The sequence below is a fragment of the Prionailurus viverrinus genome, chromosome E2 (genome assembly GCF_022837055.1).
Source record: "Prionailurus viverrinus isolate Anna chromosome E2, UM_Priviv_1.0, whole genome shotgun sequence".
Lineage (NCBI taxonomy): Eukaryota > Metazoa > Chordata > Mammalia > Carnivora > Felidae > Prionailurus > Prionailurus viverrinus.
In genome coordinates, this window is record NC_062575.1 from 49022685 (window position 1) to 49047737 (window position 25053).

Sequence of the window (25053 nt, forward strand, 5' to 3'; positions counted from 1 at the left end):
GACTAGAAGTCAGCAAAGAGGACAATGGACCAAGCGAATAAACAGTTTTTTTATTACCCTGTGAGTTACCAAATCCGTTCTGGCACTGCTTACCTCCAGACTTTGCTTTGTAAGAGAATTAAATATCCTTATTGTTAAATGCACTCTTGATCCAAGATTTTTTTTCTTTTATGTTTATTTATCTTGAGAGAGAGAGAGAGAGCATAAGTGAGCAGGGGAGGGGCAGAGAGAAAGGGAGATAGAGAGTCCTAAGCAGGCTCTGTGCTGCCAGCACAGACCCCAACGCCTGGCTTGATCCCAGGGACCATGAGATCATGACCTGAGATGAAACCAAGAGTCAGACGCTCAACCAACTGAGTCCCCCAGGTGCCCCTGGTCCAAGATTCTTCTTTCACTGTTCACTAGGTGACCAGGCTGTACAGCGAAGGTTAGAGGCAGTTCATGCCACCCAGGGGAGAAACGGGTGCATAATTCAAGGTCACTGAAACAGACAACACACACACCAGGCTCAAGTGATACAGCCTTTACTTACAGCAAGGGAGGAGATCAAGTTCACAAGATCCAGGCCCCCATGACCGGAAGATCTACTCCACGGCCAACACTGGCCATGTAAATGCACACACCCCACTTTATGCTGCACTGGAAAGACCCGGACCCCTCCCCTGGGGGGTCTGAAATCCAGAAAGCTAGGGACTTGTCTGAGGGCCATTGACACATGCACTTAAGTAGAACAAGGGAGTACTGGGGCACCTGGGTGGCTCAGTCAGTTAAGCGTCTGACTCTTCATTTGGGTTCAGGTCATGATCTCCCAGTTCGTGGGTTTGAGTCCTGCCTCTGGCACTGCACTGACAGCACACAGCCTGTTTGAGATTCTCTCTCTCCCTCTCTCTCTGCCCCTCCCCTGCTTGCTCTCTAGCTCTCTCTCTAAATAAATAAAAATAATCTTAAGAAAAAAAAAAGAACAAGGGAGTACTCATTAAGTTTGACACAGGGAAAAATCTTTCCTCACAAGGCAGTAAGCCCAGCACAAGCTGGGAGCGCTCCTTACCTCTTGATTAGGAATTGTTCCAGGCCCAAGGTGTGTTGTAATGCAACTGAGCGGGTGTGGAAAGACTGCCCACAAGAGACTGACTGCCGTTTCGCAACAATTCTGCTACTGGAAGCAGAAAGTTGGCATTCTAACGGTCAACAACTTGGCAGTGCAGTGACCGCCTTTGACATCCAACATGCCGGCCTCTAGTCCTCTTCTCTGACACCTAATTCTCCATCTTGACCTCCAGGTCCAACCTGAAGGGGGTTTAGAGGAGGATTTCCCTTCCATGGTTGTACTGTTTTAACTTCGGGGAGATGTTTCAATTTCTTGGGAGTTCCATGGAGGTTGCCTGTAACGCCAGGAATCTTGACAAGTCCTGGTTCTTGAATCTGAACTTAGGCTCAGTCAGGTGCCCTTGTGTTAATTAGAAAACAGCTCCCTCCAGATGGATAAATTAGAAGGAAAGAAAAAAAAAAGTATCTCATCTGGCAGATCCATTCCTCAGAATTCTCCGCTAGATGAGTACCATTTTTTGAAAAATAAAAAAGTGTCTTGGGGCATCTGGGTGGCTCAGTTGGTTAAGCATCCAACTTCAGCTCAGGTCATGATCTCCCGGTTCATGATTTCGAGCCCCGTGTCGGGCTCTGTGCTGACAGCTCAGAGCCTGGGCCTGCTTTAGAATCTGTGTCTCCCTTTCTCTCTGCCCCTTCTCCACTCACATTGTTTCTCTCTCTCCCTCTCTCAAAAATAAATAAACAGTTTAAAATTAAAAAAATATATATATGTCTTCCTGTGGTTGGATGCAGCTCTGCACCAAGATGTGTGAAGTGTGAGCAGCTTGCGGTGACCTTTCCCTCCCTGCACAGTGGACAACCTGCATAACTGCACAGCTATTGATTATTTAAGCCCCACCTTGGAGAGTCTGCCTCTACAGCAATGGTCATTGGAGCTCTGGGTCCCCGAGGGGCGTCAACAGAGCTGGACTTGCTGACAAATGTTGCAAAAGTCATCAATGGCTGGTGGGATCAAGAGTACCCATCAGAGAATCTCCAAGCAGAAGGCATGGAGAATGTCTGTATTAATTAACGTCAAGGCCCAAGTTGCTAAAACCAACAGAGCCCAAGATACAGTGACTTAAATAAAACAGAAGTTTCTTTCTCTCCTTTGTGATCCCTTTGAAGTTGGGTTGTCCAAGATGGCAAGTGGTTCCCCTCCATGTGGTCAATCTGGGATCCAAGCCCCTTTAATCTTTTTTTTTAATTTTTTAAATGTTTATTTATTTTTGAGGTGGTGGGGAGGGGCAGAGAGAGAGGGAGCGAGGCAGAGAATCTGAAGCAGGCCCCGTGCTGTCAGCACAGAGCCAGAGACGGGGCTCAAATTCATGAACTGTGAGATCATGACCAGATCCAAAGTTGGGTGCTTAACCGGCTGAGCCACCCAGGCACCCCTGTTTTTATTTATTTTTGAAAGAAGACAGCTACTGCTAGTAGGGGAGGGGCAGAAGAACGGGGGTACAGAGGATTACAGGTGAGCTCTACACTGACAGCAGAGAGCCAGATGTGGGGCTCGAACTTACAAACCATGAGATCATGACCTGAGCTTAAGTCAGATGCTTAATGGACTGAGTCACCCAGGTGCCCCAAGATAATTCACTTTATAAAGGAGGGAACTGAAGGGCAGACTAGTAAGGTCAGGTAGATTACAGGTGATGGGGTGGGAATTCTCTGATTCAGAATCTCAAATCTTAAGCACTTCTCAACACTGGATTTCTAAAAGTTCCAGTCTTCTGGGAAATGACGCCATCTCATGGTGGGAGGACTGACCTGCAATAGGAATGGATACTGCGGGGCCTAGGAGAGAAAGTTCTCACCACCATTTGTTTGTAGCCTCTCCCCATAGGGGAAAGGAGGAACACTGTGCCCAGAGACGGATCCAACCCCAGAAACAGATGTTCAGAAAAGTATACTCCAATACGTCATCAGGCACTTTACATCCTAACAACTCAGAAGTTGATTATATGATTACCCCCATTTTATAAACTAATAAAGACTCAGAGATAGTAAATGTTCAAGATCTCAGCTAGGAAGCAGCAAAGCAGAATTCAAACTCAGGACTAATTTTTTTTTTTAATGTTTATTTATTATTGAGACAGAGAGAGACAGAGCATGAGCATGGGAGAGGCAGAGACAGAGGGAGACACAGAATCTGAAGCAAGCTCCAGGCTCTGAGCTGTTAGCACAGAGTCCAACACGGGGCTCAAACTCACCAACCGTGGGATCATGATCTGAGCCGAAGTTGGACTCTGAAGTTGAACTGAGCCACCCAGGCGCCCCAGGGCTAATTACTTTTAATGAAACTGTGTAACCTGTGTGGGGTGTGTGGGTGTGGCTGTGTGTGTGTGTGTGTAAGTAGTCCTCAATCCCAACATGGGGCTTGAACTCACGACTCCCATAAGAGTCTACTGTAGGGGCCAGCCAAGCATCCCTCAAACACAGGGCTGATAATCATGGGCTCCCAAGCCCCGCTCCCTATGCAGCTGGGAGACAGCGCCACCTGCTGGTAACAAGTAAAAACTAATAGTTAACGACATTTGCCATGCTCCAGGCAGTGCTTAATTTAGATTTAATTTAAAGTAACTTGTTTCATCCCTCTTCCTAACCCCAATTATTAATTACCTTTAAAGGCAGGTGGGTGATAATTAATAATCTCCACCCCTCCCCACATTTATTTTACTTTTCTTTCTTTGAAAAAAATTGTACTGTGGGAGATTTCAAGCATATACAAAGATAGATATATAATATATCCATCATCTGGTTTCAGCAATAATCAACTCATGGCTAATCTTGTTTCATCTATGCTCTCGACCATCTCCTCCTTCCACACCCTCCAAAAATCAGGATTCTTTTGAAGCAAAACCCAAACACTGTTATCGATATTTTCACTTACGTATAGCTAGAAATATCCCCATTTTTACTGTTGGGCAAACTGATGCATCAAGAGGTTACATAACCTCACCAAGGTCACTTTGCTGATGGGGTGCAGAGGCTGGACCAAACCTCTGAGGTCTGGCTCCAGAGCCTGTGCCTTTAACTATGGTGATGTCTCTGGAGTGTGGAATCACTCCGACCACGAAAATACTCTGCCATTTCTTTTCAAAATTGTCAAATTGCTTCTCAAATTGACAAAACTGGAATACAAACGGGAGAGATGAAAGTATTGTACCAATGTTAACTTCACTCAAGTTGATCACTATGGCAGCTGTATCAGAGAACATGTCTGTTCCTAGGAAATACACACTGAAGGATCTAGGAGTAAAGGGCCATGTTGTGTGTAATTGATCACAAATGATCCAGAAAAAGTATAAGATAGAGAGATGATAGCTTTCCACCAGCTTTCCCCATCCCATCTCACCGCCTGGAAGGACTTGAGAAAGCCCTTGGGGTCCATTTGCAAAAAGTTCCCCAGGAAGGGCAGAGGCCACAGTCCCGGAGGGACTTGACTCCAAGAAGCCTGGTGACCCCAGAGCAGCAAGGGGCTGTGACTGCCATGGTCCCGCCTATGTCTTCCTTCCATCCTGCTGTCCCTCTTAAAAGGTAGGCTGCTCTGTGGTGTGTCACCTTCTCTTTTCTGTGATCGTCGGGGCGGATGTGCCAAAAATCTACTTTAGCACAGCTCTTGGTAACTCCCCAGTGGCATCAGCGAACCCAAAGATGGCAGGTGCTGCAGAGGCCAGGAAGTTTAGCCTCTCTATTGGATCCCCAAACTGGCTTCCCATTGGCCCCTGGCTGGCTGGAGGTATCTTAGCAGGCAATGCCCTTGAACCTGGGGTATCTTCTTGAGGGAAGGGCAGTGGTGCCAGCTGGCAGAGCCTGGGGTAGGATGGTCTACTGCAAGGGTGGCTCTTGGCTGATTTTCTTAGAGGGTGGCATTGCATCATGAAGGATTGGAAATCACTAGAAGACCGGACTGAGGCATCCTGAGATCGCTGGAAAGAAGGATTTGCTACAGGCCTCAGAAGAGAATGAGAAATGAAGAAAAAGATAAGGTCTGATGGGGGAAGCCTAGCTCCATGTTGGGTGGGTTTGAGGCTGCCTGATTTAACCATTCATTCATTCATTCATTCCTTAGCAAATATTTGCCTTCTTGGGCCTGGTTTTGAGGTGAAGAAGTTCTCATCTTCTAGAAGGATCCCTAGTGACCTGACAATAAGTGGGTCTCACGTAAGATGGCATGGATCACCATCTTCCCAGGGGATGTCAGGATTTGGATGTTTGTTTCAGTCTCAGGGGATTTGAAGGGGAATACCAAGGAACCCAAGGCACCAGGGGAGAATCATGCAGCTGAAGGGGCCGAGGAGGCCCTTGCATAGAGGGACGGAAGTAGGGAAATTCAGTAAGAATGGGGATGGCAGCGTACAAGCAATGGTCTACAATGTGGATGAACCCCAAAATATTATGCCAAGTGAAAGAAGCCAGACACAAAAGAGCACGTATTGTATGATTCCATTCGCATGAATCACACGGAATAGGCAAATACATAAAGACCAAAAGCAGATTGGTGGTTGTCGGAGCTGAGGGGAAGGGGGTAGGGGGAGTGACTGCTAGTGGGTACGGAGTTTTCTTCTTGGGTGATGAAAATGTTTGGAACTAGATAGTGGCAGTGGTTACACAACATTGTGAATGAGCCAATGCCACCAAATCATGCACTTTAAAACACTTAGTTCTGGAGTGCCTGGGTGGCTCACTTGGTTAAGCGCCTGACTTTCACTCAGGCCATGCATGACCTCGCGGTCTGTGAGTTCCAGCCCCCTTCAGGTTCTGTCTCAACCTTCTCTCTGCTCCTCCCCCACTTGCATTCTCTCTCCCTCTCTCTCTCTCTAAGTAAATTTTTAAAAAGTGAAAACACTTAGTTTTATGTTATATGAATTTCACAGTAATTTTAAAATATATTGGAGGGGGGGTATGGCTAGGTGAAGAATTTGAGGTGGAGAGCCAGGGAGACAGAGTGTGAATCTTGCTCCCCCACCGCGAGCCATATGATAGGACATCAGATAACTGATGCCTTTGTCTAGCCTTTGTTTACTCATGTGTAAAATGGGCATGATCATTGTATCCGCCCCATGGGACTACTGGAAGGAGGATTCCAGGGAGGTCACGTATGCACAGATCATGGAGCGCAAACAGTTGCTAAATGGAGACTGTGGTTGTTCTGAGGAAGGGAGAAGCCCCTGGGGGAAGCCGTGGCCTGGGAGGCACAAATGCAAAGAGCATCTGAGTCAAGTCTCCCGTCTTAGCCCCCAGCTTCTATATATACACCACACTGGGAACTCTGTTAACAAAGGAAAGGAAAACACTTCCATGAGTCTATACAAGAGCTGCAGAGTGATGGTCTGAGATGAGGCTGCAGAAAGGACTCTCCCACAGAGGCAGCAACCGAGGAGGGGGGAGACACTGGCTTGTGGTGGGTCTCTCAGCAGCAGGAAGACCCAGGGCCAGTCAAGGAACTGGCTTCTGCAGAGGTGGGAATACTTCCTGATCCTGGGACCCTTTGAGGCCCTTCTCTCAGTCCCCTCTGCGGGACCCAAAGCTGATCTGGTATACTGGGGGCACTCTTCCTATGCCACTCTCCTGGGGTGTGAGGTCGATGTCCTCGGGGGCCACGGGGCTGGCCACGGAGAAGTTCTGGAGGATGGTGGTGAAGAAGAGGAATAATTCCATGTGGGCGATGCCTTCGCCAAGACAAATGCGCTTCCCTGTGAACACAGAAGGTCACCGATGTGGGCACAGAGCCGATGCACATCCCTTGCCCGGTCACATCCCAAAGCCCAGACATCTGTGTCCATCAACAACAGATTTGTATGGGACTGGCCTTCAACCTGCAATCCAGGGTGGTGTTTTAGGGGCGTCCCGAGCCCTCTGAAACCAGGGGCTAACGTTTGGGTGGAGGTGCCTTGCACGTTTTTCCAGGAGAGTTTGTAGCTTCTGTGAGATTTCCAGAGGCTTCAGTGGCCACTTGGAGAATAAACACCCACTTCAGGTTAGATGTGTGTGTGCGTGTGTGTGTGTGTGTGTGTGTGTCTGCCTCCACATGTGCAGGTGTGTGCACATTTCTGACATTTTTAATGTCCTTCATCTCTAATATGAGGAGGATGGTACTTATTTCAAAGGACTATTATGAAGGTAAAGAAATTAATATTTGTAAAAATTCTCAGACTAGGACCTGGCCTGTACTAAGGAGACTATAGTTGTAGTTATTGTTTGTGTATGTTTCTGGGTGTGTGCAGTGAGGAGTGTGTGTGGGAGTGGGTGGGGGTGGGGAGTGTATGCTTGTGGTAGGGTGTGTATCTGGTGGGGGGGGGTGTGTGTCTGGTAGGGAATGTATATGTGCTGGGCAGTTTGTGTGGGAGGGGTGTGGAGTGTGTGTAGGGGGAGTCAGGGGGAGTGTGTGGAGCGTGTGTGGGGAGAATGTGGAGGGGAATGTGTGGAGAGTGTTTGGAGGTAGGGGTGGGCTGGGAACAGGTGTGTGTGGGGAGTATGTGCGGGGAGTGTGGGGAGTGTGGGGGGGTGAGGGTGTGGGGAGGGGTGGGGGTGGAGAGTGTGTGGGGGGAGTGGGTAAGGAGGAAAGGGAGGGGCAGGAGGTGTGTGTGGGAGGAGTGTGTGGAGGGAATGTAGAGGCGACTTGTGTGGGGAATATGTGGGGAGAGTATGGAGGGGAGTGTGGAGGGGAGTTGTGTGGGGAGTGTGTGGGGTGAGAGCTGGGCAGGGGTGTGGGGAGGGGTGGGGGCAGAGAGTGTGTTGGCCCCGAGTGGGGAGGGGGGAATGGGAGGGGAGTATAGGGGGGAGACTGTGTGTGGGGGTATGAGAGGTAGTGTGAAGAGGAGTTGTGTGGGGGTGGGGGTGTGGGGGTGTGGGAGGGGTTGGGGTGGGGAGTGTGTTGGGGGGAGTGGGTAAGGAGGAAAGGGAGGGGTGGGAGCTGTGGGGGGGTGTGTGTGGGAGGAGTGTGTGGAGGGAATGTAGAGGGGAGTTGTGTGGGGAACATGTGGGGAGAGTATGGAGGGGAGTGTGGAGGGGAGTTGTGTGGGGAGTGTATGAGGGGGGAGAGTGTGAGGAGGATTGGGGGGCAGGGAGCGCATGGCGGGAGAGTGTGCGGTTGGGAGCATGAGGGTGTATCTGGCACTGTGTGTGTTTGTCTGTATCTGGGTTGTCATTTTATCTCAGTCCGAGAGCCATGGGCTTCAAAAGTTTGGGGGAAAAACCAAACCACACTTAAAATTGTGAATGGGGCGGGGCACCTGGGTGGCTCAGTTGGTTGAGTGTCTGACTCTTGATTTTGGCTCCCAGGTCTTGATCTCTGCGGGAATAGTACGGAGCCTGCTTTGGATTTTCTCTCTCCCTCTCTCTCGGCCCCTACCCTGCTCAGGAGCCCATGCTCACGTGCTATTAAAATAAATAAATAAATAAAAAGAATTGTGAGTGGGTCTGCTTCCTTGGATTCCCAGAGGTGTGAGAGCCTCCAGTAGGTTATGAAGCATGGGCTTGAAGAGAAATAACACAAAGGGAGTAGGAACCCCAGGAAGAGGCACCGAAAGCCTCCTTTACCTCAGTGGCTCTTTCTTTTTTAATGTTTACTTATTTTTGAGAGAGCTCTCTCAAATACACAGAGTGGGAGCAGGGGGGTGGGGCAGCGAGAGAGGGAGACAGAATCTGAAGCAGGCTCTCGGCTCTGAGCACAGAGCCTGACACAGGGCTCGAACTCACCAAGGGTGGATCATGACCTGAGCTAAAGCCCCACATTTAACCGATTGAGCCACCCAGGCACCCCACCTCAATGGCTCTTGATCTGCAAGCTGGCCACCATGGCAAGGCCATTCAGATATTTCCTAGACCGGTCAAGGTGTCAGACATTATGCCTATGTGGACAGCTCTGGGGGAAACGTCTGTATCTTTTTGGCACATCAGAAGTTAGGTAACAGGGACTTAGAGATACTCAGAGCAGGGCTCTAGACTAGCTCTCCTGTGACTGGTTCTGTGACCCAGTTCTTTCCAGAACAGCCTGACTCCTACTGTCTCCCTCCCATCCTCTCTTCCAATCCCAATCCCTGGGACTGTCCACTGGGACACCCTTCACTATCCCGTTGGCTCTAACATCTTTTTGGCTTGGTTTGTCGTTCTTGCCACTCATGGCAATCTTGCATCAGTCTTTTGCTCTGATTGACCTCCCATCAGGCATTGCTCCTCTGTCTCCTTCCTCTTTTGCCCACTTTCTTCAGTCTTAAGCTCCCTGTCTCTGTCCATTTGGATCTGATTCCATCTGAAACTCTCTCCCTCCCCCTCTCTCTCTGTCTCCTATTCTCTCTTGTTTCCCCTTCCTCACTGTATTGTCTCATTGTGCACTCAGTCTCTGTCACTTGTCCCCTGTCATTATCTCTCTCTGTGTCTGTCTTTGTCCTTCTCTCCATTTTTCTCACTCATTCTTTGTCTCTCTGTCTCCTTCCCTCTCTACATCTCTGCCTCTCTCTCTCACCTTAGAGCAGGACTAGTGAATGGGATCATGGGCCCCACCCCACCATCCCACAAGTCCCCCAACTCTCACTTAAGATGAAATGAGGGAAGCCGTAGCACTGGGCAGAGCCAGGGGATCTGGGTCCCTGGGGTCACTGATGGAACTCAAGACTAGGGCCTTGGTTCGGGGGTCCTCCTTTCTCCCAAAGGATGAGGATTCTGGGCATTGGGGTTTTCTCAAGACAGGGCCACATAGTGGAGAACGGGGAAAGAGACAGGTCAGAGCATGTCAAGACCCACTCCTGGCTCCCAGTACCAGCAAGATAAACCCAAACTCCCCCAGCTTCCAAGGCCCTCCAGCTGAGATCTTCACCCTTCTCCCCTTTTAGAATCCACACTCCAGGCTCCTTGGGTTTGTCTCATTTCTCAAATACGCCATGCTGTCTCCACCTTCAGGCTTTGATTTGCTGTTCCCTCTGCCTGGAACACTCTTCCTAGTGGCTGATATATACGCACCCCTGAGGTCTTAGCTTAGAAGCCAGTGCTTTGAGGAAAGCTTTCCCTCACCGAACCACCAAGAGTAGTCCGTATTTCCTCTTTGTGTTCCCAAAGTCCCTTTCAGAGCATTTATCATAGTTATGATTAATGATAATAATCATCATCCCATCCATGAGCACCGACTTTGTGCCAAGCAGTTCTAAGCACATTGCAAGCATTAATTAAGTTTAATTAGGTACTATTTTGTGGTCAAATGATAAATGCCTATCTCCCCTGCTGGGCTGTAAATTTCCCAGGGCAGGGACTGTGTCTCTATGTGACGTGCCCAGTGCATCATCTTCAGCCCCCAATAAAGCACTACGGTCAGAGTAGTGCTCATCAGCTATTTTATACCAACGTGTATCTCTATACCAAGGCGTAGAGAGGTTAAAATACTTTCCCAAGGTCCAGCTTACCGAGATGTGGCTTTGGGATGTGGTCTTCTTAAGCCCTGTCTAGGGCTGCAGGGAAGATGAAGTGGGTTAAAGGTAAAGCAACTGGCATATAGTAGCTGCTCAATGAACCAAGATCTCTCCTGGACTGTCTCAAAGAGAGAGTGGCCTTTCACTCTGGTGTCTGGGAAAGAGAGTGGAGGCCTGGCTTACCCATGGAGAAGGGGATAAAAGCTTCAGTCTTCTTCAGTGCCCCATTGGCATCCAGAAAGTGGTCAGGGTTGAAGGCATCTGGTTTTTCAAAGTAATGTGGGTCATTGAGAGCAGAGTGCAGGAGGGGATATACTTCAGTGCCCTGAGGGAGAGTCACAAGGTCAACAGACACTGCCATTCCTTTCCTCAGCCCACCCTTAAAAACAAACAAAACCAAACAAACAGACAAACAAAAAACCAAGAGGGCCCTAGTGATAAAACCAAAAACAGGTCAAGTGCAGAGATTAAGAGAACCCAGGATGCCCACACGGGAAAAATGTGGGAGCCCAGCTGGTCTCACCTTGGGCATGAAGTACCCTCTGAAGTGAGTGTCTTTGGTGACCATGTGGGGAATGCCAATGGGGAGGAGGTCACTGAATCTCTGAATCTCATGGATGACTGCGTCAGTGTATGGCATTTTGGCTCGATCATCAAGGGATGGAAAGCGGTGTGGGCCAATCACCTGGTCAATCTCCTTGTGGACTCTCTCTGCACAGAAGAGTGGGACCAAGGAACCTCATTTTAAAGAGACATTTCAGCAGGGACACTGCTTTGTGTGGGCTAATGAGCCAGGAAAAACCTGTAATAAAGGATTAGGTCATTGACACCCCTCAGAGCAACCAGCCTGGAGGAGGGGGAGGCGAGGCGGTGGGGGGGGGGGGGGAAGCAAGAATTCTCACCCTTTGAAATATATTGAAAGTTATGAATCCTCTTCCCACAGGCACATGTAAACACACACACACAAACACACACACACACACTCACGTGCGTGCGCACATGCACACACCACAATTTTGTACAGAATTTCACATTAAGAACTCAAGGCTATAAACCTGTCAAATTCTCCCTCTTAAAAGACTGGAGAGGAGCCTGGGTGGCTCAGTCAATTAAGCGGTTAAATGTCTGACCTCACCTCAGGTCCTGATCTCAAGGTTCATGACTTTGAGCCCCACATCAGTCATTACAGAACCTGCTTTGGATTTTCTGTCCTCTCGGTCTCAGCTCCTCCCCCATTCGCCCTCTCCCCTCTCTCTCTCTCTCAAAAATAAATAAACATTAAAATTTTTTTTAAACCAAAAGAGTAGAAAATGACCTAATATTTATTGTGTGTGTATTATAGATGAGACACTGTGCTAGGTACTCAGGAATATAACCATGAAATAGATCAATAGATTAACCCACAAACACCTGGATAAATGAATACATAAGCCAGTCGACTTATGAAAGGAAAGAGTGATGAATGGAAGAACGTTAGTGAATGGATGTATGTATTTGTTTATCAATCAATATATGAATTATTGGGTCATTAATTAATAAATGGCCCACAGACAAATAAGTGAACCTGATTAACCAGTAAATCAATTGCATAAATGAATGCATGGCTAGATGTATAGAGCAATAAATAAATAAATAAATTAGTGAAATAACAGGTATCAAAAAGTGATGAAATAGGTATAAAAATAGATAAAATAAAATAGGTATAAGAAAGGAACAAATAGATGGAGGGACTGAACGACAGATAAATAATCAGTGATGAATCAACTGAATTAAATGCATAATAAATGGATGAACGGTGGATTGAAAAACCGATGGAAGAATTAAGGAATGAAATCTAGTTCATAGGGCAGATGGATGCATGCATGGACAAAGGAGCCAATGAATCAATGACAAGTACTTCATTCATTAATCCCTGTTTCAAAAGATCAACAATTGAATCAATTAATCCAAATAAATAATGGAAGCCTAGGTCCTTGAATCAATCATAGGTGAAAGAATCTGAGTATAAGGTAATCAATACAGGTACCAAATAAAAGGATAGACAAATGGATGGATGGGTGGGCAGAGACAGGAGTCTGTCTTTACATGATGGGAGAACACACCGACGGATTGTTCATATATCCACCGGCGGGGCTGCCTTAGGGGCTCATTCAAAACCTGCAGCGCTCCTGGTATATATAGGAGGTGAACACTTCCTCCCTCATTCAGGAAGGATCCCAGCTGCACTTCTGCAGCTCCCAAAGGGGTGAGAAGCCCCCTCCCCCTGCCTCGATCGGTTGTCCCCTCCCACCCACCTGTGACGTGAGGGTACTTGAGCATGAGCTGGAAAGCATAGCGGAGCGTGCTGCTGGTGGTCTCCGTGCCGGCGAAGAAGAGGGAGAGCACCGTGCAGATGAGGTTCCGATGGTGGAATTCGCTGTTGGGGTCGGACTTCTCCTGAATCCGAGCGTTAGGGGGCGTGTCAGGGGAGCGGCGGCTTTGCTGCACGCTCTTGCCTGGGGGCGCCCTCCCCTGCTGCCGGGTCTCACACCACCTGTCTCTCTCTCCCTCTCTCCTCCCAACTTTCCCCTTTTTTCCTCTTCCCCTCAGTTGGTTCCTGAGTCTCTCCTCCCTTTCCCAATCTCCCTCCCCTCTTCCCCACTCCCTTCCTCCTTTCCCCGCCCTTCTTCTCTTCGCTGCCATCTTTTCCTCCCTCCCTGCCCCCTCCTGTTCCCCTCCCCCAACCCCCACTTTGTCCATGCGGATCAGGTAGGCATCGATGAAGTCCCGGGGGGTGCCGGGGTCCAGGGTTTCACGGTGCTTCTCCACAGCGTCCTCTATGAAGGCTATGATTTCCTGCGCGTTTTTGTAGATTTGCCTGTGTGTACCTGGAAAGTACTTCAAGAAGTTGTAGAAAAGCTCGAACACCTGCAGCAGAGAAGGGGCTGTGAGATCCTCCTGGGGTGGAGTCAGTGAGTCACAGGGAGGAGAGCCCTCCTGGGGCCTGGGTAGGGCAGAATCTCATCTTGCTCTGCCTCTCTGTTTCTGTCTCTGCCTCTCACTCACTGATTCTAAGTCTCCTTTGATCTGTTGTTCTCCCATTTTTCTCCTTCTGTCTCTTCCTCCCTCATCCTCCCGTCCTGTTTTGGTTGCTGCCACACCTCTCTCCTTGGCGCCTCTCCTTACCCATGTGTGTCTCTTCTCACTTGTCTCTCTGCAGCTACTTTTTTCTTTTAAATCATCTCTACACCCAGTGTGGAGCTCGAACTCACGACCCTGAGATCAGGAGTCGCCTGGTCTACTCACTGAGTCAGCCAGGTGGTTGGCTCTCTGTGCTTCTATTGCCTACTTTGCCCAGTGGATCTGTTTGGCTCGGACCTCTCTGACTCTTTCCACCCCTCACATCTCCTTTGCTGCACCAAACATTGATAACGTGATGCATACACAAGATGAGCCTACTGCCTGCTTAAGACTATTTATTTTGGAACATATTTCTACTGGATTGTCTAGGATTAATGTAATACCTAACTGTTGCAAATAATTGCAAAAAAAAGGTGGAGAGTGCAATGTAAAATTCTTTGTCAATTAAAAAAAATTTTTTAAGTTTCTTTATTTCTGAGAGACACAGAGAGAGAGAGCACGCCAGCATGAGTAGGGGAGGAGCAGAGAGAGGGAGACACACAGACTCCGAGCTGTCAGCACAGAGCCCGATGCGGGGCTCGAACACTTGAACTGCGAGATCATGACCTGAGCCAAAGTTGGACACTTAACCAATGGAGCCACCCAGGCACCCCAATCTTTCTTAATTTTTAGCGATAACCATTGATAACTCTCTAGTCAATCTCGTTCTAGATTTTACTCTCTCTGTGGTTCTCTGTGGGAAGAGAAAAGTGAAATCACCTGCTGCACCTGTTGCAAATATTCACTCTGGGCCCCATCCTAGCTTTTTCAATCAGACTGTCTAGCAGGAGGTCATGGGAGTTTGTGACTAACCATTTGGAACAGTCCTACACACAAATCTGACATACACTCCTGGGTACGAACCATAATGAGGCATACTGTTCTGCAGTTTAATTTTTTACACTTAATGTGTAATTGTGGTATTTCCAGATTCATTGAGAAACAGAAACCACACTATTTTGTTTTAAAAGAGGAGCATATTACTTTATAATCTGGGAGATATTTTTAAAAAGACCAAAAGTGGGCGGGGAAATGGGGAAAATGAAGAAATGTGGTCCCTTATTTTCACGTATCCTTGAATTTCTTCAATTGAGGAGATTTGCCAAAGACAGAGGTGAAGATTTGCAGGAATCAGGAACAGAAGAATAGAGAGCCTGACAGTCTGAGTCCTATTCTCTCCCTCTGTCTCCGCCACTCTGCCTCTCAGAGTCTCTGATCTCTGCTCTTCCTTGTCACTTTCGCCCTGTCCTTCCCTCTCCTCTTCCAAACCCTCATGTCTTGGTCTCTCTTGATGACTCTCTGACTTTCCATCTCTGTCTCCTCCTCCTAGGCTCCCCATCCCTGTCTCCCGTCCCTCCCGCCCTCTACTGCTCAGTGTCCCTGTCCCTCCCTGCTGTCTGTGCCCCTCTTCCAGCCCAAAGCTGCATTTCTGGGACACCAAAGCAGATTACACCTTTCCCTGTGCCCTAGATATCCACCTCACACACCAGCCTCCCACACCAGCTCCCTGACCTGGCTGGAGAAGGAGCTGAGGAGCGTGAAGATCTGGTAGAACAAGTCCAGCAACCGCAGGAACTTGGGATCTTTGTAGCTAAAGCGTGTTCCAAAGACAATGGAGCAGATGATGTTGGCAGTCATGGAGTGGAAAAGGAAGGTGGGGTTCTGGAAGGCTCCTAGGAGGAGGAGGCACAGGTCATGGGACACGGACTCAAACAAAGGCCTTGGGAGCACTTGACCACTGCCCCATCTCCATGTGACTGCCCTCCCTCGCTCAGTGATGACAAAGAAGCAGGAACAGGAACCGCTAACGTTCACCAGCCCAGATGATGGGCCAGCCAGATCCTGTTCTAAGCACTTCATGTATTATTTTACTAAATTCCCACCACAACCCTGGGGGGAAAGTGCCGGTCTGTTATTGTCTGTAGGGTCGTCGGGCTATGGAGGTTTTTTGGTGGTCCCTCTCAGGCCTCAGCTCTGACTCCGGGGGCAGGTAGTTAAGTCCCAGGGGCAGATGGGTGCAGGGCAGGTGTTCAGCCAATCACATGTGCAAGTTTAAAAGCTCTGCTCTCCCTGTCCCTTGTCTGTCATCCCCTCCCTTCATCTCTTCTCTCCACCTCCAGGGCTCTTTGGTCTCCAGGGAATCGTTCTCCACTTGATGGTTGATGTCTGTATACATCCTGACCTCCCTGGATGGGAGGGGAGCAGGGACTGTGCACCCACCCGGAAGTGTCATGGCATCAGCCTCTCTCTGCGGGTCTCACCTGTCCGTCTTCTCTTGCTCCCCTGCACACCCTTTCCTGAGCTTGTCTGTCAGTCTCATTTTCTCTACCTTGGTTTCTCTCTGCCTTGGTTTCTTTTTGCTTCTCCCGGTCTCTTCCAGTCTCTCTTTGTCTTCATTTCTCTATCTGTGTCTCTTTTCCCTTCCCTATCTCTCTCCATCTGAGTCGCTCTTTTTCCATCTGAGTCTGTCTTCATGGTCTGCTGCCCCTAGTCCTCTATTGCTCCCTATGTCTCTGCCTCTGCCTCTCCCTCCCAGCCTGTACATTTACCTCTTGAAATCTCTTACAGAAGGACCCTGTCATCTTTATGTCTCATAAACACCCTTATATGGAGAATCCAAAAGTAAGTAGAAGTGCTTCTCTCTTTTTTCTAAGTCTATTTATTTTGAGAGAGAAAGAGAGAGAATGAGTGGGGGAGAGGCAAAGACAGAGGGGGAAAGAGAGAGAATCTGTGCTGTCAGTGCAGAGCTGGACGCAGGGCTCGAACTCACAAACCGTAAGATCATGACCTGAGCCGAAATCAAGAGTCAGATGCTTCACCAGCTGAGCCACCCAGGCCCCCCTCAGAAGTGCTTCTTTGATAGCCCATCCCAGCTGCCTGAGGGCAGAACGCCCCAGCTGCCCTCCTTGCTCACTGACAGCTTGTCAATAGTTCACCAAGAAGAATGAAAACCCACTTTGTCATTTTCGAAGTGTCTATCGTTTTCCCCTTTCTCTCTTTGCCTGCTTTTATGTAAGTCTTATTTTTGCCCTTGCAGATACAAGTCAACCATGGGTTGGTTTCCCTGAACCCAAGGAAATGCGTGCTAATACATAACCAAGTTTATGTCCTTGAGTTACTCTCGACACTATACACCCCATATCTCTTCTGGCTCCCTGTGTTCCATTCCTACCCATCTCTGTCTGTCCCTCTGTTGGATGGTCTCTCAGGGTCATTCTCTATCTCTGCCTCTCTTTCTCTGCCCACAGATACACCTCAGTCTTTCTGTTGCCACGCACCCTGCATACCCATTCTCCGGGGACTCACCCTGGGTTTTCCGCAGTTCCTCTACCACACACTGACACTCCTCCTGAATCCGCTCCTCTATACTCCGCTTCCCCATCCCGAAGTTCTTCATGGTGGCCAGAGAGAATCGCCGAAGGAGCTTCCAGCGTTCCCCGTTGGCAAAGATCACACCTGCAGGTGTAGGGAAGGCATGGATTGCCAAGAGAGTTGGAAGGGGACTCCGAGCCCCTCTGCGCCTCTTATCCCCCCTTCCCAGACTCACCCTCCCCAATTTCCATCTTCCATCATTCCCCTCCAGGTGCCTTTGAGGTCCTTACCATAGCCTTGAAAGATTTGTTCTACAGTAGACACTCTCCCCCGGCCAGAGAAGGCCTCAGCTTGGTCCACCAGGGCCTCCCGTATGGCCTCTATCCCACACAGCATGACCACAGGCCTTGGCCCCAGGTACACCGTGAAGACATCCCCGTATTTCTCTCGGAGCTGTGAAGCATATCCACGCCCAAGGTTACTGTTAGCCAATGTGCACCCATGTGGCCATCCCAGTTGTTAAACCATAAAAACACTCATGTATAGATTGGCAATTAGCTACTGAGTACCCCAAGACCCTCCACCCCAGGGTGCCTTCCCCTCCCAGGACCCGGCAACTAAAGGATTAACCCATGACCCAGACAGAGTCTGCATGGTTGGTGCCCTAAGCAGTACAGATGGTTAAATATCTCTTACTTCTGCCTATACCCTTGAGTCGAACCAGATCTCCCCAGCATTGAAACTGAAGAGTCATCCTTCCTGTGACCCAACGTCAACCTGCTGTCTTTCTCCTGACAATTTCCCCAGAGAACTACCCTAAACTGCTTGGTAGACATGAAAAGAAAAGGACGGCTTTGGGGATGCTCGTGACATAACATCAGTACAGGGATTTGCAAAACTGCTCCATGGCATTTACTGAAGCTAAACACATGCATATTCAATGACTCATTAACTTCACTCCCAGATGCACGCCCAACCAAAATGTGTATGTAGGTTCACCAAAATACCAACAACCTGATTCGCTGAAGATTTTTAAAAAACTTTCGTTTACGTATTTTTGAGAGAGAGACAGAGTGTGAAGAGGGGAGGAGCAGAGAGAGAAGGAGCCACAGAATCCGAAGCAGGCTTCAGGCTCTGAGCGGTCAGCACAGAGCCCGATGCAGGGCTTGAATTCAAAAACCACGAGATCATGACCTGAGGCGAAGTTGGAAGCCTAACAGACTGAGCCACCCAGGCGCCCATTGAAGTTTTTCAAATAAAATTCTCAGCAACACTGATAGAGAATAAATATATGGCGATATAGTCATGCCATGAAATAATTATGCAGCAATGAAAAAGAACCCACGCTACAGCCAAGACTTGAATGAAACTCACAGGCGTAGTGTTGAGCCAAATCAACCAGACACAAAAGTGTCCATATGTCCTAACTCTATTTCTATGAAGTCAAGATAGAGGGTGGTGACTGGAAGGGGACTGGAGGGTGGCTTCTGGGGACAGGGTGTCGTTAGTTACCTATATGCCAATTACATGAGTATGTCCGCTTGAGAGAATTCATTGAGCTGAACGTTTACGACTTGTGCACTTTTAGGGGTCATGTTAAGCCTCACTAAAAATTGACTTAAAATCATGAAAAGGTTAAGTTTACTGCAAAATCTCTCCCACTGATCTCTGCAGAGCCTCCTTACTGGTCTCCCTACTGCCATTCCCATCCCCTTACGATCAGTTGGCCACCCACCTCACCCCAGTCTGAAGCCAGAGTATTCCCTATGAAAATGTAAATTAATTAATACCCCTAACTGGCTCCAAACCCTCCAATGCGCCCCACTGCACTGAGGGTAAGATCTGAGGTCTCCACCTTGATCCACATTACCCTGCATGAGGTGGCTGCATCACCCTTCTGCTTGTCCTCCCCCTCGCCCCTTCCCTCCCTCAGATCCAGCCTCCATGTTGTCCCCCAAACATGCCGAGCTTGCTCTCGCTTCAGTGTTCTTGCACTGACATCTGCCTCTCTATGGTGCTTTCCTTGGGCATCTTGCAGGGTGTCTGCTCACAGACACAGCGAGACTGAGCCTCTCCCCCACTATTCAATCTAAGTAGCTCCACCACTTTCTAAAATAGCACCTGGCTTTCTTTTAATCATAGCTCTTGTCTACCTAGTATTTCCTTATTTGCTTAACTTGTATGCCTTGTCCAAAGCCACATCATCAATGCCTAGAATGTTCCCAGGACACAGAAGGTGCCCTGTAAATGACTGTTGAATGAATGGATCAAAACAGCTGCCATTTAATGAGCACGTACTATACACCAGGCTCTATGCAGTATGCCACTCAGTCCTCATTAATGTTATAAGACACACATTCTTACCCCCATCTCATTTTAACAGAGGAGGAAACTGAGACTCAATGAGTAAGAGTTGACTCTGGAACACAAAATCCACATCTGTCTGACTCTAGAAAGATCTGGGAGCATACTAGGGAATGGAGGAGGAGCGGGGCCACCTTCTCCGACCTGTCCCATCGTGACACCCCTTAGTCCATTCTCTCCCTTCCTGTCTCCAAAGATGCAATAATAATGGAGGATCATGGACCCCTAAAGAATCCTGGAAGTTCCATGGAAGAACTTGAGGGGGTCTGGAACTCTCAAAATTTTATGTACAAATCTTTGTGGACATTTGGAGGGGAGAGAGCCCACACTTAACCAAATTCTCAAAGGATTTGTGATCCCCAAATCATTAAGTAGCTTTGGCCCAGGAGGACATTGGAGATGAGGACACCTCTGTGCCAGACCCCAGCTTTCCCTCCATGAAGTCCCAGCTGTGTGACTGAGGACAAGTGTCTTCCCCAGGCTGAGCCTCACGGTCCATACCTGTGAGATAAGGATAGCACCTCACCTCGCCCGCAGGCGTGTGATAAGCCAGACCTGATGAATTCCCACGGCGATACAGATAAATCCTAGCCATGTAAATCTGAGCAAAGAAATCAAGCCCAGGAGTTTACAGAAAAGCGTGGTGCCCTTGGGAGGCACTGAAGTAAAAAGTACTCGGGGCCTGTGCATACCCATCCCTCCACTTGTGGGAACATTCTCTCTCTTAAAAGCAAAGGGATGACAAACCCAAGATTCAGGAGTGTGGTGGCCTTGGGGTATGTAAGCTGGCAGTTATGTCGGTGACCCAGTTCTCCTGTTGCCCAGAGGGTGCACCGGTGTAGATTACATTATTCATAAATAAATTGATAATCACATGTAAAATCAGGCGTGGAAAGCGGTGATACAGAGCCTGGTAAACACTCCAGTGTCAGCCATTACTGCACATTTGTTTGTGGCCGTTATTGGTAAGAACCTTGTGCTTCCTCCCGTCTTCCTTCTCCTCCTGGCATCCACCTGGGCCAATCTTCGCTCTCTTTTCTTGCCAGAGGAGAAACTTATGATTGGTGACTCTGCCCCTTCTCTCTCTTCCAGGGCCGGTCAGGCGCCCAGAGACTCCACAGGCAGAGGCAGAAGAGTATGAAATTCTATACCCATGGCTTGCGCCCAGACGCCTCCGCGTGCCCACCCACCCACCCACTCCGGGGCCAGTGCCCACACACTTCAACTGAGCAGGGACGCCTCTGACTGTCTGACCACCAGCTATCATGCTTCACCTCCATGCACCTTCCTCGCCACCTTCATACACCCCACCCGGAGCCTGAAAGGATGCCTTCACTCCTTCTGGGGAGTGATCCCCAGGTCCAGGGGCAGTGAGTCACCCTCAGACCCCATGCATCGGCATCTCACCCTCAGGAAGGATTTGAGTAAGCCTCTTCTGTCCATCTGCAGAATATTCCCCAAGAAGGCCAGAGGACGGGGGCCTGGCGGGAGACGGCCATGGGCCTTCGGGTGGTCCCTGGCCAGCAGAAGCAGGAGTCCCGTGAGGACAGCAAGGAGGAGAACGACGCTGAGCTCCATGGCCCGGCCCAACTGTCTTTGTCCCAACTTCAGCCTTGATTGAGCTGGGCCTTTTATTCTGAGCAGGCTGCCCCACCCAGTTATGTAACTGCCTTCACTCCCCGCCTCCCCTCTCATCACGTCCAGGAGTGTGAACTTAAAAGGGTGGTGTGTTTCTCAAGTCGGGAAGTCCCATTCTTCTGGCTCACACAGCCCTGTACATGTTGACAGAGACCAGGCGGTAGCGATTCCAAAGCCCTCGAGAGTGCATGTTCCTGGTGCTCACATGCTGTGTTTGTTTTGCGGCTATGGGTGAGCATGCGCATTCGCCTTGAAGTGCTCGGGCTTGCTTACGTCCCACGCCTCCTTGCGTCTGTGCCTGTGCTGGTATGACTTTATATGCAGAGCGCTGTTGTATTCACGTGAACGTGCTGGTGTGTTTCTGTGTATGCATCTGCATGAGGTTGCGTATATGTTTTTGCCTGTGTCAGGGCTTACATGTGTGTGCATCTGGGCGCAAGCCCCCCCCCCCGCCCGCCCGTGTGTGAGGCTGGGTGTGCCTGCGTGTTTGTGCGTCTCCCAGTCCCTGTCTCTGTGGGACCTTTAGGTGGCTGGTGTCTACCTCCAACACCCTATTCCACCCCCTTCCCCTGGTGACAGCCACTGATGAGAGGATGGGAGGACAGGAGGAAGGAGAGGCACAGAAATGGGGAGACTCAGAGAGAAAGAGAGACAGAGACGGAGGCCTGGCGGGTGCGGCGTTCAGTTCCCTCCCCATCCCCGGCTCTCTGATTGCTCTGAGCAGTGCCTGGCACTTCTGTCCCCACCTCTGGCTCTGCCTTCACATTGCAGGACGTTTCTCTGACCCTCTCAGACAGTCTTGTGTGACTATCTCTCTATCCTTTGCTATCTCTGTCTTGGTGTTTCTGTTTCTGCCTTTAGATTCTGAGCTCCAGGAATGCAGGAACTGGGTGCAATTTGATTGATGTCCCTTGCGCTCATGTGTGTCTCCATCATCAGGCCCGGCCTCCAGCAGGCTCAGTCCAAATTTGTCCAGGACGTGAATGAATGTGGCCACATGCACCCGTCGTGCCCTGGGCCTGGGTTTCCACCTCACTCTGTCTCTCTCCCTCAAATGGGAGTGGGGGAATATGAGGCAACATCATCTCTCTTACAACGTTGGCCAACCCTTTGCAGGTCGCAGGACTATGACCCCAGAGGTTGAATCATACCCTCCCGATCCAGGAGAAAAGGACTGATAGTCCCGATATCTTGAATTCAGGGGTGGAGCCTTAACTTCACTGATCTGGGAGAGGTGCCACCATGGACTTTCCTGACCCAGGTCCTGGCCCCTGCTGTGCTGTGTATCTGGCACTGAGCCATGGCCCCATTCGAGCCCCGGGTGTCACTGAAGGAGAGCCATAAAGTGCTTTACACAGAGTAACTCACTCAGTCCTCACCCTTTAAGGTAGGTACGGTTGTCACCCCCACTTTATAAATGGGGAGAGTGAGGCAGAGAGAGGTGGACAGTTTTACCAAGAGACACAACGGCAGGTTAGAGCTGCATCATTCAATATGGTAGCCACTTGCCACATGCAACTATTAAGCACTCGAAACATGGCTAGCAGAAAATGTGAAACTTAATTTAATTTAGTTAGAAATTGATACTCACTTCAGTGGTTAGAAAACTTACAAGTACATTTGGAGCAACTTGGGTATGTGAACCTAGTTTTTCAGTTACAAATTTCATGAAATCTAAACACAGATTAAGTATTTCTGAAGAAAAGTCAAGGTCCCAATCAAGGCGTTGTGTAAGTGCGAAATACACACCAGATTACAAAAAAAGATATGCTGAGAGTCAGAGGCAGGACAGGGAGAAGCCAAGAAATAGACAAGGAATATAGTGTAGGGATGGAGGCAGAGGAAGGGAAGGGACAAAAGAAACAGCAAGAGAACAGAAGAGCAAGAGAGAGGCAGAGATACAGAAACATGGGGACAGAGTCTGCAGGGGGCACAAGTGGGGCCGCCAGCTGTGGAAGAGTTGTGGGTTTTGTTTGTTTAGAAGAATATGTTTTAACATTTATTTAGTTTTGAGAGAGAGAGGCAGAGTATGAGGAGGGGAGGGAGAGAGAGAGAGATACAGAATCTGAGGCAGGCTTCCAGCTTGAGCTGTTTGTTAACACAGAGCCCAACGCGGGGCTCAAACTCATGAACTGCAAGACCGTGACTTGAGCCCAAGTCAGATGCTCAACAGACTGAGCCACCCAGCCACCCCTTCTTTGTTTAATGTTTATCTATTGTGAGAGAGGAAGAGCATGCGTGGGGGAGGGGCAGCAAGGGGGAGAGAGAGAGAGAAGGGAGGGTGTAGAATCCTATGCAGGGTCTGCACTGTCAGCGCAGAGCCCAATTCAGGGCTCAAACCCATGAGATCATGAACTGAGCTGAAATCAAGAGTCTGACTCTCAACCGACTGAGCCACCCAGGTGCCCCAAGAATTGGTTTTTACATATGAAAAGTGTTTGTATTTTTTAACAGCTTTACTGAGGTACAACTGACTACAATAAACTGCACAAACAAGATGATGAACATACCATCACCCCGAAAGTTTCCTCATGATTTTCTGTAATGCCTCCCTTCCCCATTTTTAAAAATTTTTATTAAAAAAAATTTTTTTTAAGTTTATTTATTTGAGAGAGAGAAAGCATGAGTGGGATAGGGGCAGAGAGAGAGAGAGGGAGACACAGAATGGCAAGCAGGTTCCATGCTGACACCGTGCAGAGCCCTACAGGTGGTATTATGTCACTTCACATATCGTATAAGAACCTGCCCATAGAATATTCTGGAGCTCTGGGCTGCTGTTTTCACACGGATTATTTTTACATATGCTGTAAGCCACACACTACATTGTAACTATCTCATTTAAACATTCAATTATCTCTTTTTTTGAGTTTTTAAAATATTTGGCAGTTTTTATTTATCTGTTTTATAAGAAGTTCAGAAAAGCTGTTTAGAATGATGTGAACTTCAAATCGCAGACTTGTGGAAGTGTGACTTCTGAAAACTACTCATTGATAAATGCATATATATTGAATAAGCTTACATAAGGTAATATATAGTATTATATACGTAAGATGGAAATGACTAGGGCTTAGGCTGCTGTCTCTGCTGAATTTTTTTCCAGAATTTTTTAATTTTATTTTTTTTAATTTACATCCAAATTAGTTAGCATATAGTGCAACAATGATTTCAGGAGCAGATTCCTTAATGTAAACATTCAATTATCTTTTTAAACAATTTAAATAATTGGGGGGGGGCATCTTACTTATTGCCCATGCAATTACTGTTCCCAGGTTCTTCATTCTTTGGTGTAGATCCCTATTTCCATTTGACATCATTTTCCTTATGCCTGGGAGACACCCTTTCACATTTCTTGGGGTACAGACCTGCTGGTGAGGAATTCCTTAACGTCGGTGTATCTGAAAACATCTGTATCTTGTCTTTGTTTATAGAAGATTTTTAGCTACATGTAGAATTCTAGATTTAGAGATTTGTCATGTCGGTATCTTAAGATGTGTCTCCACTGGTTTCTTAGCTGTACTGTGTCCGATGAGAAATCTGATGCCCGCTTTATTGCTGTCTACATCATGTGTCCTTCTATGTCTGCTTTAAGATTTTCCTTTTTTCTTTTCTTCTTTTTTTTCTTTTTTTTTTTTTTAAGAAGACTCCATGCCCAGCATGGAGCCTTATGCAGGGGCTTGAACTTATGACCCTGAGATCAAGGGTCAGACATTTAACTGATTGAGCCACCCAGAACCCCCAAGATTTTCTTTTTAACACTAGTTCTAGGGCCCCTGAGGGGCTCAGTCTGACCATCTGAATTCAGCTCAGGTCATGATCTCACGGTTCGTGAGTTCCAGCCCCACATCAGGCTCTGTGCTAACAGCTCGGAGCCTGGAGCCTGCTTCAGATTTTGTGTCTCCCTCTCTCTCTGTCCCTCCCCTGCTCTGTCTCTCTCTGTCTCTCAAAGATAAATAAATCTTTAAGGTTAAAAAAAAAAAACTAGGCCTGAGAAATTTGATTATGACATGTCTTGGTGTAGTTTTTTTTTTTTTTTTTTTAGTGTGTGTGTGTGTGTGTGTGTGTGTGTGTGAGTGTGTGCTTGAGTTTA

The 25053-nt window shown here is 48.4% G+C and overlaps 1 protein-coding gene across 1 annotated transcript; it reads right to left on the bottom strand.

Moving 5' to 3' along the window:
- Positions 1-5518: 5518 nt before the first annotated feature.
- LOC125153673 (cytochrome P450 2B11-like) lies at positions 5519-21126 on the bottom strand. Its single transcript, XM_047837078.1, has 9 exons — positions 20736-21126; positions 17255-17417; positions 16959-17108; positions 15165-15325; positions 13224-13400; positions 12788-12929; positions 11017-11204; positions 10677-10818; positions 5519-6785 (listed from the first exon to the last, which is right to left on the bottom strand). Exons 1-9 carry the CDS (start codon positions 21021-21023, stop codon positions 6595-6597), a joined length of 1602 nt encoding a protein of 533 aa, XP_047693034.1. The 5' UTR covers positions 21024-21126; the 3' UTR covers positions 5519-6594.
- Between the last annotated feature and the right edge of the window lie 3927 nt (positions 21127-25053).

Excerpts from the sequence above, each read along its gene's own strand:
- LOC125153673 (XM_047837078.1), bottom strand. The coding sequence starts at position 21,023 with ATGAGAGGGGAGGCGGGGAGTGAAGGCAGTTACATAACTGGGTGGGGC. Across the intron at positions 12,930-13,223 it reads ACCTGATCCGCATGGACAAA|GAGAAGTCCGACCCCAACAG; the intron begins GTGGGGGTTGGG and ends GCTCGGATTCAG. Across the intron at positions 11,205-12,787 it reads CAAGTACCCTCACGTCACAG|AGAGAGTCCACAAGGAGATT; the intron begins GTGGGTGGGAGG and ends TCTTCTGTGCAG.